The sequence below is a fragment of the Tamandua tetradactyla genome, chromosome 7, assembly GCF_023851605.1.
Source record: "Tamandua tetradactyla isolate mTamTet1 chromosome 7, mTamTet1.pri, whole genome shotgun sequence".
NCBI lineage: Eukaryota > Metazoa > Chordata > Mammalia > Pilosa > Myrmecophagidae > Tamandua > Tamandua tetradactyla.
Genome location: NC_135333.1, coordinates 41786745 through 41806794, shown reverse-complemented (window position 1 = coordinate 41806794; position 20050 = coordinate 41786745). Strand labels below are relative to the sequence as shown.

The 20050-nt window shown below is 45.6% G+C and overlaps 1 protein-coding gene across 1 annotated transcript in view; it reads right to left on the bottom strand.

The window, feature by feature from the left end:
• TBC1D22A (TBC1 domain family member 22A) overlaps positions 1–20050 on the bottom strand; it is a 493060-nt gene that overhangs the window by 32411 nt on the left and 440599 nt on the right. Inside the window, exon 12 of the mRNA XM_077169200.1 lies at positions 12169–12264. Coding sequence (XP_077025315.1) covers positions 12169–12264 — 96 coding nt within the window. The remainder of the gene's footprint in view (positions 1–12168; positions 12265–20050) is intronic.

The following is a 20050-nucleotide window of genomic DNA, read 5'->3' as shown; positions in this document are numbered from 1 at the left end:
CCAAAGCCACCCACAGGGTGTCCCTGGAAGTTACTCCATAGAGATGCTAAGTAAGTCCTCCTTTTGGTATAACTTGGACTTCTCTTGCTTTAATCGAGCCACCACAGAGAACAGGATCTTGTTCCTCTTCTACTTGAAGGGGGCTGTAAGCCAACCCAGAGCCTCTTTCAAAATCTCATTCCTTTCATCTTTCGTCGTGCTCCATTTTCTCAACCTTTAATCATTTATTCCAATAGGAAAGTTGCTATTAACTTTGTAGCGTACACTCTACCTTCGTCAGAAATGACTGAACTTTCAAACTTCACTGCCATTATCATAATAAGAAGTATAATTTAATAAGGAAGCCCCATTTCCCAAAGTCTGAAAAGGAAATTACCTGCGAGGATTTATGTGTGAGGATGAGCAAGGGGAAACACTCTGAAAGACGGGCCCCCTGCTGTCTCTCCACTGTGTGCCCCTGAGATGCCCTGGAGCCTAGCCCCTCCTGGGAAGATCCCCCAGCCCCTGGAATGCTGGATGCTACCTGAGAAGGCCCTCAGGGTCAAAGCTCTCGTTGGGAACCCGTGGCCTCTCTCAGATGCCAGCTCACTGGGTCAGGGGTGGCGGGTCTCAGTTGCGCTAGAGGCTGGGGCTGCGGGCTGGCCACTGTGGGGACTCGAGGCTCAGAGGGGCCTCAGGACACACTGGGAAAGGCTGAGGCTGGCGCTGCACCTGGCTCTCCTTTTACCTGGATAGCGCCCATCCCAGGCAGGAGAGCTGTCATGGCCTCAACCCAGCCCACACCCAGCCCCACACCTGCCCTCATGGCAGGGGAACGTGCTCCCTGCCTCACTCTGTACCTTCCCTGCTCCCTGCCTCCCCTTTGCTGCCTGACCATAGGTGGCTGGGGCCCTCCTCACTGTCACGCAGCTTGGCGCTTCCTGCAGACCAGCTGGGCTCAGGCCTGGGCCGTGTCTAAACCCAAGCCTGTCACCTTCGAGTCCCATAGGCCATGCTGCCCTAAAAGCCTCTGTTTATGCAGCTGGAGCACAGCCATGGGCTCTCCTCGCCCTGTGCTGAGGGCTCCAGCAGCTCCTTTGGGCCCTGAGATGGCCCTCCTGGTCTAGTGCTCACGGGAACACATGCTCTGCACCAGACCCATTCTTAGACCAAGACAGCGCAGCCACAAGTTGGCCAACCAGTCCTCCCCCAGCCCCTCCAGAACGTGCTTGTCCCAAAGGCCTCTGGGCCCTCCGTCCACTGCCAGGCCAGGGCCTGCGGGGGAGCGGCCTTAGTCTGTGCCCTGAGTGTGGCCCTGCAAGCTACCTGCCATGCTCCCCATGGCAAGTGCTGTTGACGGGGAAGGGGTGCTAAGGAGAGGCACAGAAGGGCTCCCCAGGTGCTGGCCATGATTCACTGCCTACTTGTTCCAGATACTTCTAGGCCATACACTCTGTTGTGTTTTCAAGAGAAACGGCTCACAGCTGGGGGCTGAGCCATCAACTGCCTTTTCAATGAAGTCCAGATCTGGGACCATTAGTCAGCTGACCCTGTAACTCCTCTGGCCTATCTCCGTTTGGCAGTGGAGCAGGGTCCCTCAGTGCCAAAACATCCAGGCCATGCTGCTATGCTCCGCTGTGTCCACCACCGGCTGCACGCCCACCCAGGGGGCCCCCCTTACGGGCCAGCAGCCACTCGGCCAGCACCCATGGATGTCCAGGCACAGGGGAGATTTTCTCCTAAGGAGTCTCGAGATGGCATCAGAGCCTAAGAGGAACGAGGATGAGGTCCCTGAGAGCATGCCTCAGAAGGTTCCAGAAGCTAATATGGCACACAGAGCCACACAACCACCCTGCACCACGCAGTGACACAACCCACATATGCCCCCCCACAGGAGCACAGGGATGAACAACAGTTCACTTTAAAGGTTCGCCTTCAATTGACCCAATTTAAACCCTCCACAATAGAGAAGGAAAGAGACACTGGATCCTTACTGTGGATTTCGTGACATCTGCTGCTTCAAAAGAACACAGGCTCTACTCCTCCCCGGCTCACACACAGGGTCACCTGGAGGGCTCATTGTTGCCTACCCCTCCTGTGTGACAGAGCCATGGCCTGGGCCCTGGGCCCCTCCGCACCCTGAAGGGGCTATCTCCTGCGCCGCGCGGTCAGGCCTCAGGGAATCTGGGAGGCAGTCTGTCTGTCCTGAAGGCTGCTGGAGGCATATGAAAGCATGCAGAAGAGCACGGATTGGTGCACACTTCATCTTGTCACTGAGCCACGCTTCATGGGCTTCCCCAGTGTCAGGCATTAGATGGAAGCTACGGCCCCCTTAAGACCAAGGGCCACCACCACAGGCTTGGCACAGGCCCCGGGAGGTGTTGCCAGCGGCACAGGTGGAGGTGCCCCTCCAGGTGGCAGCCCATTCTGCAGTATGTGGGCACAAGACCCAGGGGGCAGCCCCGGAGGCTGTAGCAGATGGCTCTACACACAGAGCAGGGCTGCGATGGACACAAGGAGAGCCGCGGTGTGGGTCCAGGGGCTGCTGCAGGTCTAGGAAGCCCAGAGCCCCACAAGAAGGACTCTGCCCGCCACCACCGAGGGGTGCAGGCCTCAGAGCCCTAGTCATGGCTCAACCCAGTGGGGACGGACACAGCAGAGCGTCCACTGCTCCCCACCATCTTCCAGGTGTAATTCAAAAGCTGGAGTTGATCTTTAGAGCAACCCCTAATTATCCTGAGGCCCAGAGGTCCAAACAGGCAAAAGCTCTAGCTGAAGAATATTTGTTCTAAGTCTTCTCCTAAACCAGACTGAAGGAGCCCAAGGATCTGTGGCCAGAAGAGACCAAGAAGCAGCTCAGTGCCAGTGTCCCAGGGGGCAAAGGAGGGGGTAAGGGGTGGGGGTGAGGCCGGAGTGGGACTACCTTGCCCCCTCTTTGCCTGCTGAAGCAGAACTTGATCTCTGTGAAGCTCAGGACTTCAGCTGCTACTATTTTCTTTCTTTATTTTTTAATGAGGGATACCCAAGAGATACTTCCAAACTTCTAATATTTTCATCAGTGGTTTCTTTACCAAAGATCTCTGAAGTCTGCAGTGTGATGCATTTAGGGAGGCCTTCTGAGAGCAAGATGTGGGATGCTCGGTGGAGTTAGGGGTCAGGGTTCGGGGTCCGGGGCCAGGAGGGTCTCTGAGAGAGACTGGACCCAGGGGTGGGGTAGCCAGGGGTGCCCAGCCTGGAATCACCCTGGGCACACACACCAGCATTTGTCCTGTCTGCCCAGAGACCCCTCCTGGGTCACTCAGAGATGATACCACAAGATGGGGAAACGAAACTGCCAAGGGCAGCCTGGGCTGGCAAAGAGATTGCAGACCTGGGAGTGAGCTACAGTATACGGCACATCAAGAGGCCGCCAGCATGGCCACATTGCTCACCAGCACCTGCCAATTCTGAGCTGTCAGAGACGTTCCAGCATCCACTCTCGCCCTCTTTTCTGCAACCCCTTCTACAGTCTCGGCCCCAACTCCCAACCACCGCACACCTTCATCAGGGAGACACGAGGCACCTGTGGGTGTGCAGGCTCTTCAGTTGAGGGGTTCACAACAGCTGACTTTGAGGACCACAGAAGCGGAATGAGCATGCATCCACATGTGTGCCTCCACATGTGTGTTTCCACATGTGTGCACATGTGGGTATGTGGTATACATGTGTGTGTAAGTACATGCCTGTGCATGTGCCTGTACATGTATATATCTGCGTGTGTGTGTCTGCGTGTGTGTGCATGTGTGGGTATGTATGTGCCCAAGTACATGTGTGTGTGTAGTAGTTAGGTTCAGGTGTCAATCTGGCCAGGGGATGTTGCCAGTTGTTCTGCTGCTGTGGACTTACATCATCAGCATGTGAAATTCACTTATGGCTGACGACCAGCTGCTGCACTGCAGAGGGTGGTGGAGAGAAGTGCAGTCCAGCAGCCACCGACACAGGCTGGGACACTCAAAGGTGGGGTTAGCACATGGTCAAATCTTCACACAATAAACTTTCAACCTAGCAATGAGCCTCATTTAAAAAATAATATTTTTAAAAATAATGCTTACCAATCATTGAAAAGAGTATGGAAAAATACAAAAAAAAAAACTTCAAACAAGAAAAATAAATATCCATAATTCTACTAACCAAAAATAATCATTAAAAACATTTTGTTTCTGTTCAAACTTTTCTCCATGCTTATGAGCAAAACTGGAATCACTTTTATACTTATGCGCTTATGGAGATATATGCCATTTCATGCCATGCTTTTCCTCCACAAAGAAATACACTGAAAGCATTTTCCCATATCAGTAAATATTATTTGAAGACATAATTTGTAGGAGTGATAAAATATCCCTACCAGTTATGTATCATAAGTAGGTAGTTATTTTCCTACTACCAGGTATTTAGGCTGTTGCTAATTTACTTTCTCGTAATTAAAAAAAGGGGGAATCATTGGATCAAAGGTAAGAGTCCTGATATTAAACTATTATACAGCTCTCCAGAAAGGCTATGTTGATTTATACAGCTAGTAGGACTAAATGAATATGCCTGCTTCATGCTGCCCTCATCAATTTTAAAGAGCTGTGCTTTTAAAAGCACTGCCAATTTGACAGGTGGCATGTGTTCTGATTTCCAAGTCTTTCCTAATGACTGGAAGATACATGTCTATTTATTAGTTGGGGCAATTGCTCTTTGGGTTGTTCTGATTGACTCCACTCGTTCTTCATGAGGACATTTGTTTATTCATTATTCGTGTGAGTTCTTTGTATGTTAAGGATATAAGATGTGTTTGTTTCCGTTTGTGAAAGAGGTGTTTCGTTTCACTTTGTTATCTGCCTTTTAATTTTGTTTATGATGTTTCAGACATTCAGATACTTAAAACTTCTATGTTGGGTTTTAAATGTGTTACTCCAGAGAGAAATGACATTTTCTTCTGTTAGCACGTGGGGCTCTGACAATTTTAAATTAAATTTTTAGTGTGGGGTGTTTCACTCACAAGAGTAATATAAATTCTAGCCCCAAATTATTGGGAGGATGAACCTGTACTTAGAAAATCTTAAGAGAGATTTTTCTTCATTTCTGCTCCATTCACAGATAAATCTCAGATACATGAGAACTGGCAAACTTTTCTTGTTTATTTTCTTGCATGCTCTGGTCTGCTCACTCGGGTCCAAGGATCCTGGATTTTTGCAAAGAGCCTCCACGCCAGCCTCATCTCCTGTACATGACCCCCACTCTTTACACTTTGGAGGTTAAGTCAACAGGAACTATCAGATGCCTTCAGGGCAAAACTCAGTTCATGTGCTGGCTTAAAAACATACATATTTATAGAGCCCGTGGTGTGTGTGTGTACACACACACTACATGGGGGAAGCCTTCACCGAACACTTAGTTATCATACGGCAAAAAGGGAAATCTAGTCCTGATTCAAACGGGACTCCTCTAGTATTTCCCCAGGTATCAGTGACTGTCGATTTGAGATGTTCTATAGCAAGTTAATACAGTATTCTTTTATTTCTACCTTATTAAGAATAGTTATCTTCTGTGTTTATTAAACCCAGCAAAAACTATTGCATATCTTAAGAAACCACATGATTTCTTGCTCTTGACTTACTGACAGGGTCCTACAGCAACACGATGAGGAAAGAGTCAACAGGGCAGGCTTGATCTTTAGAGGGGCCTCGTGTGGTACTAGCCTTTGGGAGCTTGGCTCTTGAAAGGCCCCCTAAGTGATAAGGCTCTCCTCTGAACCATCTGCCTAGGCCGTGTGACCAAATAATTTGACTTATGATGAACATCTGCTTTCCTTCTGGGATGGTGGAATTTGGACGGGTCTATAAGACTAGCGTCCAGTTCAAACTTTAGAGTCCCTAGCAGGCTTCCCTGGCAGAAATGTGCTGTTGCGTTTCACTTCTGTGGTACAAGCACACTATGCAGCTGGGGAGAGCAGAACCAGCCTGCAGCTGACTCTCCCAGACACTGGCTGATGAATCTCACCCTCACTGGTCCACCTGCACCACCTGCCCTGTTGTGGAGATACACCTTAGCTGCAATGAGGATGACTATCTGCTTAGTACTTCTGCTGAGCCCTGCAGTTCTTGGAATGAAGCACTGAACAGGCAGGTGATTGTGGAACCCCTGACACTAACAGATTTAGAAATATTAAACCAATTCAAAATTTCTGGGGTAAAATGGAATTTAATGGGATTATTTTTTATTTAACATACTAATGAATTACATTTTCTTATTTTATTAAGGATATTTCATATTTGTTTCACAAGTAAAATTAGATTCTAATTTCATTCTTATGCATGCATTTCATATTAATAAATAAATCATTTATTCACTCTACTCCATGATTATTTATGTACATACTTGCTCTGTCAGGTGCTGTGCTAGGGGTTGAGGGTGCCTCATGAGCAAGGCAGACTAAATTCCTGACCATTTTAGATGGATGGGTGAATGGATGAAAACATGGATGGATGGACAGATTGATGGATGGTTGGATGGACGAATGGATAGATGGATGGACAGACAGATGGACGGATGGGCGGACAGATGGATGGATGACAGGTAGGGAGGTAGGTAAGTAGGTAGAGAGGTGACAGATAGATAGGAAGTGAGAGAGATACAAAAATAGGTAATAGATTTCTTGGAAGCAATTTTGGCATTTTATATTTTCACAAAATGTTGTTTTCCCTCATTTATCTTTGTTATACTTGCAAGAGTTTGCCTATTTTATTGGCATTTTTAAATGGCCCTCTAAGATGTACTTAGCAATTTTACTTAGCAACTCGGTTTTCTAATTCACTAACTTAGTTTAACTCCTTTATTTCTATATCTTCTTAATCATAATTGACTTCATTTTTCAATTTTTAAATTGAGTTAAAGACTTAGTTGATTTTTTAAATATTTTTAATAATAAAAGCATTTAGGCTTTGAATTTCTTTACAAAGCCAGTACCAGACACATCCCATAAGTTTTTTTTTCCCTTTGGCACAGCAGGAATTGAACCTAGGTCTCCAGCATGGCAGGCGAGAATTCTGCCACTGAGCCACCATTGCACCACCCTTTTTTTCCCCCACAAGTTTTTTAATGTCATTTCGTAATTACAGGGTCATTTTCATTTTAATCCATGTTATTTTGAAGAGGGCTCCTTAAAGTGCTTGACTATTAATTCTAACTTTATTATTAGTTTTTAAAGATTATGTTCAGTGAATGTAGCCTGTATTATTCCTGCTTTTCTAACTCTGAAATTTTGATTTTTGTAAAAGTTCCATAAATGCTTAGAAAGAAGATGTATTTTCTATTCAGACACAAAATTCCACAAAAAATTCTTTTAAACCACTATCTTTTTTTTTGGACATACAGAGTCACACTCCCCTTTTTTATCCTCATCAAATAGATTTCAAGTCTCCTCCAATAGTTGCTTCACTCAGTATCTTTCTGCATTGTTAGAAAGTTTAAAATTCAAGTTTAATATACAGACAGAAAAGCACCCAGATTGTGACTTGCGCAGAGTGAACACACTAACCGCCAGACCAGGAAAAGGTAGCTCTGAAACCCTATGTGTCCCACTGTGGAGGTGCTGCAGCCACTGTGTCCCCCTGGGGACCGTAACGCAGCAGGGGTGTCCGCTGTTTGCATCTCCCCCTCCAAGTCCCGCAGGCCTCCCCACCTGCGGTTTCTCTGAGCCATATTTCAACTTCAGTCCTAATCCTGGGTTATCTTTGGCACACATCCCTCTATCTACCCCACAGCCTCCTCAGGAAGAGCCAGTGCTTGGTCCACGCCGTCCCTTCACTCCCCCTGATGGGCTCCTGGCTCCAATCTGACCCTCACTGCTTCCCCAAGCCCACTGTCCATTGTGTCCTGAGTCATCCTTCCAAAGTCCCATCTGGTGGTGTCACTCCCCTGAGCATCCCCCACCCCCTACCAGCTCTGTAAGGCCTCAGGTACAGTCTATGGCTAAGGAAAGTGGGGCTGGGTCTCTGTTTCCTTCTCAGGCTCTGTGCTGGTTTGAATCTGTTATGTACTCCAGAAAAATCATGTTCTTTTAATCCATTCCTATGTGGATGGACCTTTTGTGGGTGGGACGTTTTGGTTAGGTTGTTTCAATTGAGATGTGACCCAGCCCATTCAAGGTGGGTCTTAATCCTTTACTGGAGTCTTCTGTAAAGAGGATAAAACCCAGAGAGCTTAGAGAGAAATGCCTCAGAGTTGTGAAGAAAGGACCCACAGGAGCTAAGAGAGAAAACTAATGAAACCAGAACCCAGGAGAGAAGGACTGGCAGATGCCACCATGCACCTTCCCAAGTGACAGTGGAACCCCAGATGCCAGCAGCCTGTCCTCAGAAAAGGTATCTCCTTTTTGATGCCTTCATTGGGACATTTTCATGGCCTTAGAACTGTACGTTTATAAGCTAATAAATCCTTGTTGTAAAAGCCAACCCATTTCTGGTATATTGCATTCCAGAAGCTTTAGCAAACTGAAACAGGCTCCTCTCCTGATAACATCACTCCTGCACTCTCAGCACTTTACCAAATTCCTTCCTCTGCAGAATAGGAAATGCTCTCTAGAGCCTCTGGGACATGCCCACTCTATCCCTTCATCTGGACCACCATTCTCTCTTTGGGTGGATCTACCCCACGCCTTCCCACCTGATTTGCTATTTCAGTCCCTCAGAGATAAGCCCACCTGTCTCCCGGCCCAAGGCTCCCTAGCACCCAAATCCCACCTCTGTCCCAGGTTTGAGCCCAACAGACCCTGAGCCGGGTGCCTCTGCTTCCCCCGGCCGACAGCACAGGCTTGCACAGCGAGCCAGGGGAACCAGAGAGCTGCAGGCTAGATTAAATGCAGGGATGTGCATAGCACCTCACCATTGCCCCATGGTTTCCCCCCTGGTAGATTGTAGGCTTCACAGGACTCCCCCCAGTGCCAAGGAGCCAGGAGGGGAAGAGGCCCCAGCAGGGGAAGGGGCTCGGCCAAGCAGGCAGCCATCTGCAGTGGTTCCTTCTTGTGCACACTGAGTGACCAGGGGCTCAGCACTGGGTTCCCCAGGGTGGGGAGGCCCTGCCCCTACCCTCTGACCTGCAGGCCAGGGCAGATGCCTCCTGGGCCAGCAAGCCGTGATCCACGGAGAGCCACTTCCCCACATGGGGCTGCTCTTTCCTCAGCAAACATGCAGCAGTGTCTTCATTTACTGGGAATATTTACGAACCTCTGAGTTCCTTAGGTCTCCACAGAGGTTTATGACTTTGCTGCAAGTCCTATGCACTGTTCACCATAAATTAACTGTTCTCTACTTTGAAAAATAAAACTCCACAAAGGGATGATATCTCTTTGTGTCTAAGGTATTCTGTGTCTTTCTCTAAGTGTCTAAGGGCACTGCTTTCTCTAAAACTAAAAGCAACTACCACCCCCAGCCCCAGACACACACAAAACACTTCCCAACTTCACAAAGCATGGGTGTCCACACTGCTTCTGGGCCAGCTCAGGCAGAGAGGCTACTGTCAGGTCCCTAGATGTCCTGGAAGTCAAGCTAACAAGGGCTTTGGGGGGGATAAAATGGATACAACATGAATTTATTGGGGTGTTTATTTTCTAATCCTCTTAGTGCTATGCCCCCAAATTATCAAAACATCCCAGAAATGCCAACATCTGGGGTTTAAAGGACTCCCCCACCCTGCGTGGTCAGATGGGCCTGCCAGCACTCAGCACAGGGTCCAGTCAGGGCTCAGAGCCGCTGTTCCCGCAGCAGGAGCCACAGGAGGCCTGGGAGGTGGTCGCTTCCAGGCTTCAGCAGCACAGGTGCCCAGGTGGTCCTCAGGCCCAAAGCAGGCAGAGCACAGGTGGGGGACAGCCATCCCTGGGGAAGGTGTTCTCTGCCTCCGGCCATGGTGCTCTCTGCTGTGTCCCAGCCCACTCAGTGGACTCAGGAGGTAGCACAAGGACAAGCGTGCAAAAACCAGACCGGGGCCTGGACAAGTCTCAGGAGCAGGGGCGGGCACAGGCCAGAGGCAGGGCCCCAACTTTCACTTCCTGCCCAATTTTCAGGAAATTAAACACAAGAAAGAAAAAAAAAAACCCAGCATAGGGGGCCTCCCAGCTGTTTAACCCCAAGTGGGTTTCTGCCTTTCTCTTAGGAATACCTTGTCCTTAGAAAATTACTCCATTCCTATGGAAATGACTTACAGCACATTATTTCCCAAGGGGCAAATTACAATGCTGCAAAGAGTGAGGGCTTTTAAAGTCATTTCCCATGAATGTTCTAATGGTGGAGACCCAGGCTTTGGGTCTGGCTTATTCAGGCTGTCCTCCTCGGGTGCAGAACCATTTTCCTAAAATGTCACCACTGCAAACGCAATTCCCCCACGCTCAGCAGGACTCCTCGGGTTCTTTCTTTAATTTCTGTTTTCTCTTATTTCCTTTCCCACTTAGTTCAATTCTCCACAACACATTTTGGTGTTCATAACTTGCTCTCTGCCCAACCCCCAAGACGTCAAAGTGCTACTACAGGCCCAGTTTGCCCCACTGCACAGCTTAGGGCACCCTGCAGGCCTGGCCTGGCCCCTACCCTGTCCTCCCACATCGCCGTGATCCCCAGGACTCTCACAGGAGCCAGGAGGGGGCCCACCGTCAACACTGCCCTCCATGCATGAGTCTACCTCCTCCAGACCACCTCAGCCCCCCACATACACATCCAGCGGGCTGATCTGTGTTCTGTCCCCTGGACCAGAGGGGGCTGTGGTCCTGCTTTGGGCCCCAGGGCAACTCTCTACCGCTCATCACAGTAGCAAGAAGAACACTCTCGCATGGGGATCACAGCCAGCATGCCTTACACAAGGCCTGGTGGGAATGGGACCATGGAGGCACTGCCCTATTCGGGCCGATCCACAGGCTCCCAGCTCATCCAGCCCCATCCCTTCACCCCAGTCCCATATATCTCCACAGAGCACATGCAGGAGACTGTGTTCTAATCTCCATGTTCATTCTACCTCACTCAGTAATGGGGAGTCAGTATGTCCTCTAACGGTCTCCACACTCCCCAAGTGCAGACAACGAAAAAGGGTGGGCAGGTGGTCCACAGCCCCAGAAATCCTGAAACAGGTCCCTGTTTTCCAGGCATCATTGCCACACTAGCCCGATGCCCCTACAGAGCACCACCGAGGCTCCTGCCTGGCCTCATTTTCCCACACCCACTGTGTGGTAGCGGCAGGAACACTGTGGGCTCCTAGGTAGGGGTCCTCACCCCTGCAGCCCTCTGTTGGGGGTCTGGAAACCTCCTCAGGAGACCTTCCCAGCAGCACTTCCCTGGCTTCTCCTACTGCCTACAGAGGATGGGGTGGGTGTTTCAGAGTCATTAGGTAAACACAGAAGCTGAGGTTCCAGGTCACCGCATGCAGAGCCAGGTCCCTGGGCCCACTGCAGCTGTCTCTCCACTGTGTTGCAGATACCTCCAGCTGAGCCTGCTGTGCTAGGTAGGTACCAGGCAGGTGGGCTACCAACCAGCAGGTGTGACAGGTAGCCCCTGTGCAGGGACAAGATGAATGCTCCAGGCAGAACAACACTCAGAGGTGGGGAAGGGGACTGTAGCTCAGTCCACATGGAGTCCCAAGGTCGGCACAGAGCCTGGAGGGAAGTACACTCAATAAACACCACTGAGAATGGGGGCAGATGTGGCTCTCCTAGGAAGTGACCAAGGAAACCAACTCAGAGGGGTGAAGCAATATGCCCCTAGCCACACAGCTCTCAAGGGCCAGAGGCAGGGTTGAAGTTGGCAGAGCACTCACCGATACCCTCCCTAATGCATAGCCCTTCAACTGCTGGCAGTGGGCTTTGGGGAGCCAGACCTCCTATCCCATTCCCTCCAGAGCATCCTATGACTGAGAACAGTCACCAATGAGTGAGGTTTCTCCGGGGGATTGTCAAACAGCCATGTGTGATAATCCACGATGTAAGCAGTTTACACCACACAGAACATGCCTGCTGCCAAATTTGATTCTCGACTGGGACAAGCTTCCCAATGGCAGGTGATCACGGGTGAGAAGCAGCCAGCGCTTCTCAAAGCTTTCACAAATAACCCTGTGAACTAAAATTTAATAAACCTCTCTTTTAAGAGAAAATCAAACTCAGGTTCTTCTGAAAAGGCGTTTACTTACTTGAAAATCTCTTTCTTCTAGAATTTCTTTCCTCCATCTCACGAGAAAAGCAGCACAAACGTACAAGTGGAAACGAGAAAAGCCCTCGGGTTCAGACTGAAAGAGAAGAAATAACCAAGGGAGAAATTTTAATGTGCTGAGCCATTAACGTAGCTGTAAAGGTATCTGCGATTGTCAGGGTTTATCTAGTCAGGGTTCGTAGAAAACCAAAGCTCGTGTTGACTTACTCACTTTTGCTTAATACCTTAATTTCAAAATCCTCATCTCATTAAAATGAATACAATTTCCTCTTTAAGTACCAGCAGGCTTATAAATGATGTGAAGAGGAGACCGAGCTCTAGGCAAGCTCAAAAATAGTTGTTCATTTTCTTCCCTTTCACAGAAAACAGCTAAGAATATAAACGGTGTATTCACTGAGCACCACCTCCAGGCAGGCAGTCTAGCCCTTGCACAGCCACAGAGGGAGGCCTTCTCCCATTGGCAGATGGAGCCACAAGCCCGGAGAATTTGAGTCCCTTCCAGGTAAAGGCAGAGGTGGCACTCCAGTCTGGCTCTGTTCAAACCCAAGGTCCCTGTTCTCCAGGTATCACGGAGAGTTGAAGGAAGGAACTGCCCACACTGCTGCAAATCACCATGCCATCCTGCCCCTCAGGTCTTTAATGAACTCCCACCTCCACCACCGCTTTCATCAACTTTCCTCTTGCTCATCCTTAAATGGGGACCAGGTTGCCGTTCCGGAGACCAATCCCAGATCACAGTGGGGTTCAGACCTCCCTCCTCAGGTTTCCCCCACCCCACTTCTTGTGGCTACCGCCTTAGAGCGCTCATCGCCAGTTTCCTAGACCAGGCTTTCCCAAAACCTCAGGTCTCAAGATGCCGTCGTCATATTTTTGCCACGTTCATGTGATGCCTACATGACCACCGCTAATGGTTTATTAAGTAAATAAGTAAAACAAATGATATATGCAATGCTGCCATACACTACAGAAAAAATAAAGTAAGGCAGAGGGATGGAAAAATACCAGACCTTTTTTTTTGTGGATAGTGGTAAGGTTTGCAACTTAAACAGGGAAGTCACCTAAGAAGGTGACATTTAAACAAAGGTCCAAAGAGGAAATGCCATGTAGATCTCTAGGGGAGAAACTTCCTAGGATATGGAGCAGCAAATGCAAAGACCTGAGGTAAGAGACTTCTGGACCATCCGGAAACAGTATAGAGATCAATGCAGCTACAACAGGGTATGAGATGCACAAAGAAGATGAGGGCAGAGGTTAGTGGGTGGCTGCGGAGGTGCAACCTGTGATGGCTGGAAGGCTGAGCAGCAGAAAGATACAGCTTAAACTGGATCCCTCTAGCTGGAACAGTGAGGAAAGAGCTGACCATGAGCATGGAGGGAGAGGCAGGAGCAGGGACACAGGTTACAGGATGACGGTAATCACAGACCCAAGAGTGTGGGGATTCGGGCCAAGATGGTAACAGTGATGTGTATAAAACACAGCCAAATCCCGGGCCGGTCTTGAAAGTTGAGTGGACAGAACACCCTCATGAACGCTCCAGGTGCGGTGGGATGAGGGAAAGAGAGGAATCAAGGATAACGCCAACGTTATCCTGAACCAAACAACTGGGAGGAGGAAGTTGCCATTTCCTAAGGTGAGGAAAAAAATTACAGGAGTGCTTTGGTGGGAAGATGAGTAATTTACTCTCTGGCCATGCTAGCTTTAAGACACTATGGGCTTCTCAGTGTCAAGGTCAAGCAGGCAGCTGGATATGCGAGTATAGAGTTCAGAGGCAGAATCCAGTGCTCCAGGCTGGAGTGAAAAGGAATAGCTGGTGAGCCAGGAAGAAACCCAAGAGAAGGTAGATGCTGCAGGAAAGTCATTAAGAGGAGGATTGAGAGTTGACCATCAGATTTAGCAACCGGTTGGTCAAAGGGCAGACAGAAAGGCTGGCTGGAGCACAGAAAAGGAGGGAAACTAAAGGCAAGGGCGAACTTCTTTATCTTGTTTCCTGGGCCAGCTGGATCAGTCATTACCATATTGAACAAAACTGCTGGTGGTGGCATCTTTCCTTCTTGTTGCTGATTTTAAAAGGGGATGCTTTTAACAGTTCACTACTGATGATGACTTCTGTTCTAGGCAGGTTTTGTAGATAACCTCTATCAGGTTAGAAAGGTTCCCTTCCATTCCTCATATACCAGAGTTCTTATCAGGGAGGAATAGAATTTAATCAGATGCTTCTCCTGCATCCATCGAGAGACGATTTTTCTCCTAAATCTGTTCTATGGTGAACCACATTTGTATAATAGTCATTTTCTAATGTTGCTCCAACCTCACATTCCAGGAATAAACCCAGTTTGGTCCTATTGGTCATACTATTTTTCAATCATGGCAGGTCCTGATTACTATTATTTCACCTAGAACTTCTGTACTCATATTTTTAAGACTGGCCTCTAATTTCCCTCCCTTGAACTGTCCTTGGCTGATATGAAAGCTATGTTTGCTTCCTTTCTCCTCTTTTTCCATTCTCTGAAAGATTCTGAACAAGACTGGAATATCTGCCCCTCAAATGTTTGCTAGATAGCTCCTGTAAAACAGTCTGTGCCTGATGCTTTCTTTGTGGGAAGATTTTTACTCCTTATTTAATTTCTACATGGCTATAAAACAACTCAGATTTTTTTACTTTTCCTTGAGGTAGTTTTGGATGATTTTCTTTTTCAAGGAATTTGTTACCTAAGTTTTCAAATTTGTTCATGATACGCTATTTTTCTTTAGATCTCTGCTGCATTTGTAGTAATATCCTATCTGAAATTCCTAATGCCACTTTTAGTATCTTTTCTCACCTTAGGTATTTACCATGCTAGAGATTTATTAATTTCATTAGTCTTGTCAAAGAATCAACTTTTTATTCTGACAATCAATTTTAGATCTGATCTTTCTCTTTCATTAATGTCCACTGTTATCTTTATTATTTTCTTTCTTTTACTGACTTTATTTCTCTCAAATTTTTATTATGGATATTTTCAAACACATAAATACACAGCATTTTCTTATTTGTTTTTAAATTTATTCAGTTGTTCCTTTTCCAACTCAAGCTGGATGGTTAGCTCATTAATGATTGCTTTTCTTTTTATGATATAAGTAACCATTTAAACCTATAAATTTCTTCCTAACTTCTAATTCAGCTGCAGCCCACAAGTTTTAATGTATAGTATTTTCATTGCCCTTAAGTTCTAGAAATTTTCTACTTTCTTTTATGATTTCCTTGTTTGAATCAAGTGTGTGTTTTCAGAAATCCATAAACATACATAGTTTATTTTTGTTCTGTTTTGTCTTCTTAGCTTTTTTTGGTTACTGATTCATAACTTAACTGTGTTGTAAGAGAAAGTGGCTTATATGATGCTGATTCCTTTAAGTTTGTTTAGATCGGCTTTTGGGGTGGGACACAATCAATTGCCACATGTTCCATGAGACACTATAGTTAGAGATCAAGGACATCAACCCTGGGGCCAGAATGCCTGGGTTAAAATTTTGGCTCTGCCACTTAATAACCATACTAGGACAAGTTATTTTACCTCAGTATGTCTCAGTTTCTTCATTCGCAAAATGTTATGAAAATTAAGTGAATTAAACTACATAAAACCCTTAGGAGGATGGCTGCAGCTCGGTAAGCCACATGCAAACAGCAACTATTGTTATTAGGTGCATTCTGAAAGGACATATACTCTGCAGTGCTTGGAGACAGTGTTTTATACCCAGGTCCAACAGCATTATTTAAATCACCTATAAACACTTATTGATCTTATGATCTATCAATAACCAACAGGTATGTTAAAAACACCGAGTATGACAGTGGACTTGATTTATTTCAGTTCTGATATTTGGCAGCTATAATTTTAGGTGCATGCAAATTAAAAATTGTTTTATTTTCCTGGTATAGTGAAATCTCTATCAATATATAAAACCTCTTTGTCTCAAGTAATGCTTTTTGCCTGAAAGCCTTTTTCTTTTTTTTTTTTGGGGGGGGTGGGCAGGGATAAGGGAGATGTGTGATATGACCCACTCAGTTTTCGATGGGTTACATATTTGTTTAAACAGCTTTACTGAGGTATAACTGATACATAATAAACAGTACCCATTTAGTTTGCTTCTTCTATAATTTCATATAAATGGAAGCATGCAGTATGCATTCTTCTTAGGTCTGGCTCCTTCCCCCAAATATTTCTGAGATTCATCCACGTTGTTGCATGAATCAATAGTTCACTCCTTCTTACTGCTGAGTAGTGTGCCACTGCATGGCTGCACCAATGGTTTGCCTATCCATTCACCTCCTGGGGGACAGACAGTTGTTTCCAATTTTAGTCTGTAACAAACAAAGCTGCTATGAACATTGGTATACAGAGTTTGTATGGAATGGCCAGGCCATATAGTAGGAGTATGTTTAACTTCTTAAGAAACTGCCAAACAACTTTACAAAGTGGCGGCACTATTTTCCATTCCCAGCAGTGAGTGAGGGCTCCGGTTCTATCACATCATGGCCAACACTTAGTGTGGTTAGAGTTTCTAATATCAGCCATTCTAATAGATGCGTAGTGCTATCTTTTTATGGTTTAATTCACCTTTCTTTAAAATAACTTTGAACATCTTTTCATGCGTATATTTGCCATCCTTTGGTGAAGTGACTGTTCAAAATCCTTCTAGCACCTTGTGTTTCTTATTGAGTTTTGAGGTTTTTTTAATATATTCTGTATATGAATACTTAACCAGATATATGCTTTGCAAATATTTTTTTCCAGTCCATAGCTTGGCTTTTCATTCTTTTAACCATGCATTTGGAAGAACAGAGGTCGTAAATTTTTATTAAATCCCATCTATTAAGTTGTTCTTTTATGGATCATGCTTTTAGTGTTTTGTCTAAGAAATCTTTCCTAACCCAAGGTCATAAAGGTTTGCTCCTATTTTTTTCCTAGCTATTACATAGTTTTAAGTTTTATATTTAAATCTAAGATTCACTTGGAGTTAATTTTTATACACGGTGTGACAAATGAGCTGAAATTCATTTTTATGTACATGGATATCTAATTGTTCAAGCAATTTCTTGAAAAGACTAGCCTTTCTCAACGAACAGCTTTTGAACATTTGTCAAAAAACGTGTGGGTCTACTTCCAAATTCCATTCTGCTGCATTAATCCATTTGTCTACATTTACACCAACACCATACCAAACACTTGCTTGACTACTGCAGCTTTATAAAAAGTCTTAAAATCAAGTATTCTTACTTCCCTATTTTTGTTATTCCAGGACTTTTGTGTTTCCATGTGAATTTTAGAATTAGTTTGTGAATTTCTACTGAAAAAAGTCTTCAGGCTTGGTTTTTCATTGGAATTGCACTAAATCCATAGATCAATTTGGGGTGACTGGCATCTTAATGATATTGTGTCTCCTCACCCATGAGTGGAGTGTATCTTTCATCATTTATTTAGGCCTTTTTAAATTTCTCTCAACAATGTCTTATAGGTTTCAGTGTGCAAGACTGTTATCTTTTGTGAGATTTTCCCTAGGCATTTAATATTTTTTATTCTATTGAAAATGGTATTTTCAAAATTTCAATTTCTGATATTTGTGGCTAGTTGGGTTATAATTTGCCTGGTATGTTTTCTCCAGTCCTTATTTTTTAAAATCCAGTAATGGTCCTTACTAGAGAGTCTAATACTGGCTGTCTATGATTGCTGACACATTTGGATTGATTTGCATCTTCTTATATTGCAGTTTCCAGTTGTTTCACTTCTCCTAATGTTTTTCATTCTTACCTCCGTGTGGGCTGGATCTACTTTCCCCCTCATTCCACTGTCCTGTTCACAGCTAATCTGGAACTTATGGAATTATTTCTATTATTTTAAAAGCTACCCTACAAAAAAAAAAAAAAGGTACCCTAGATTTTTAACACATATATTTAATTTAATGGGTTAAAATGAACTACCTTTATTCTCCGCCCAAACAATACAAGTTATTGGGAGTATTTTAATTCCAATCATACTAAAAACATATTCATCTTCCTTAGCTGTCAGCTATCCTGACCAAAATTTTAGTTCTGTCTTAATTTTCCTTAACTTTACAAATTAAGGTAGTGTTTAAGCTGTTTTATGCATGTTTGTTTAAAGTTAAAACTACCCTTTTCCCCTGCTCATTATTCCATCTTTCATCTCAAATCTTTCTTCTGAAATTATTCTCCTTGAAATTTAACTTTCAGAAGTTCCTTTAATGAGAGGGTCTTTTGGCCATAAACCCTCTTGGCTTTTGTCTAAAAATGTCATTACTTTATCCTCATTCTTGAAAGATTCAGGGGTTCTCAAATCCAACCACTATCCTGTTCAGTCTCCTGATTTTGTCTCCTGGCTGTGACTCCTTCAAACCAGGCTTTTAGATCCTAGAAATTAATTAGCAGATACCCCTAGGTAAATATCAGCTTTTTTACTGCTCCCTTACCTCTTTGGATTTATATTTTCTGATCTACACAGTCTCTCTTGCTTTCTTAAAAAATACACCAGCATCATTGGGTGTATTCTGTAACTCCCAGAACTGGAAGCCCCCGGACTCTAATTTTTCTCTAAACCAACTAACTTCCTAAAAGCCACAAATGGATTACTACTGGAGCTTTTTAGTATACTTTGATGTGATAAATACATATTTTTCCTAAAATTCATTAAAAATAAATTTCACCATTACAGTTTAAAATGTTTGCCTAGGTTGGAGCTAAAATCGCCGCACGTAGTGAGACGCGAGGAAGGCCTTCCCAGCACCGACCCTACGGCACTGCCAGCCTGCACTCTGGTCCCACACCAGTCTTCGCGTGATCACTAGGACAATCTTTCTAGCTAAGCTGACTCCCATCTTCCCTCAGTCCAGTGCCTTCAGGATAAAGCCTAAACTCGTTAACAAGATGCATAATGCCCCTGACACCTTGACCCCTGTCCTCCTCGACCTGACGTGCTGAACACTCAGATTTCCCCCAGTGGGCCAGACCCTTTCCAGGCTCCACCAGATTCTGCACCAGCTGCCACCCTCCAGCGAACTCCTCCCTTCCTCCCCCTGCCTGATACACCAGCCTGCTGGCCTTTCCCCAGTGCCTGGTCACCGTGCCCTGTCCTCATCACGCCTCCCTGTCTCCACTGGACTGGGAGCTGCTGGCTCTGGGGCCATAGTCACCCCTTCCTCTTTGCAGTTCCAGTTCCAAGCCCAACAGTGGGATTAAAGACTGAATGAAATTGCACATACATCCTCCCCACCCCCAAAAATGTACTAATTTGGGTTACCAGGAGCATGGGGAACCCCCCAGGCTGAGTTAGTGGGAGCCTGAATCTGAGACTATCTAAAGAAACAGGCATTATTCCTTGCAAACATCCACGGTGACCAAACAGGCAGAAAAACCTCAGATCTTTAAGGCCTAAAGGGAACCAGCCCTAAGGAATGCAGGATTAGAAATTAGCAATGCAAATGGAGAAAGGGAAAAGGTCTCCAGGAGTACTTAGGGATGCTCCAGAAAGATGGACTCTCCACGGGGATCCTGTTTACACTCTTAATTTGCTTAACAGCCTTTCATTTAACCAGAGAGTGCAAAGGTCAGCTCAGGCCAGCCCTCTCACCCACCCACATTCAGAATTAATAAGGTTAGACTATAAATTCTGCAGCCCCACAAGGCATCTGCAACTGACAAGCAGAATGTAAGATAAGCCACTCTTTCTTAGGAACCAGCACTAAGGGAAAAAATGGAGTTTTATAGCTTTACCTAAGTGGATTATTTGTCTTCAGTGACTTGGTAAATTATATTAAAATAGCAATTTAATAAATAAAAAACTCATATCATAAATGGAAAATGGGCCTCTGCT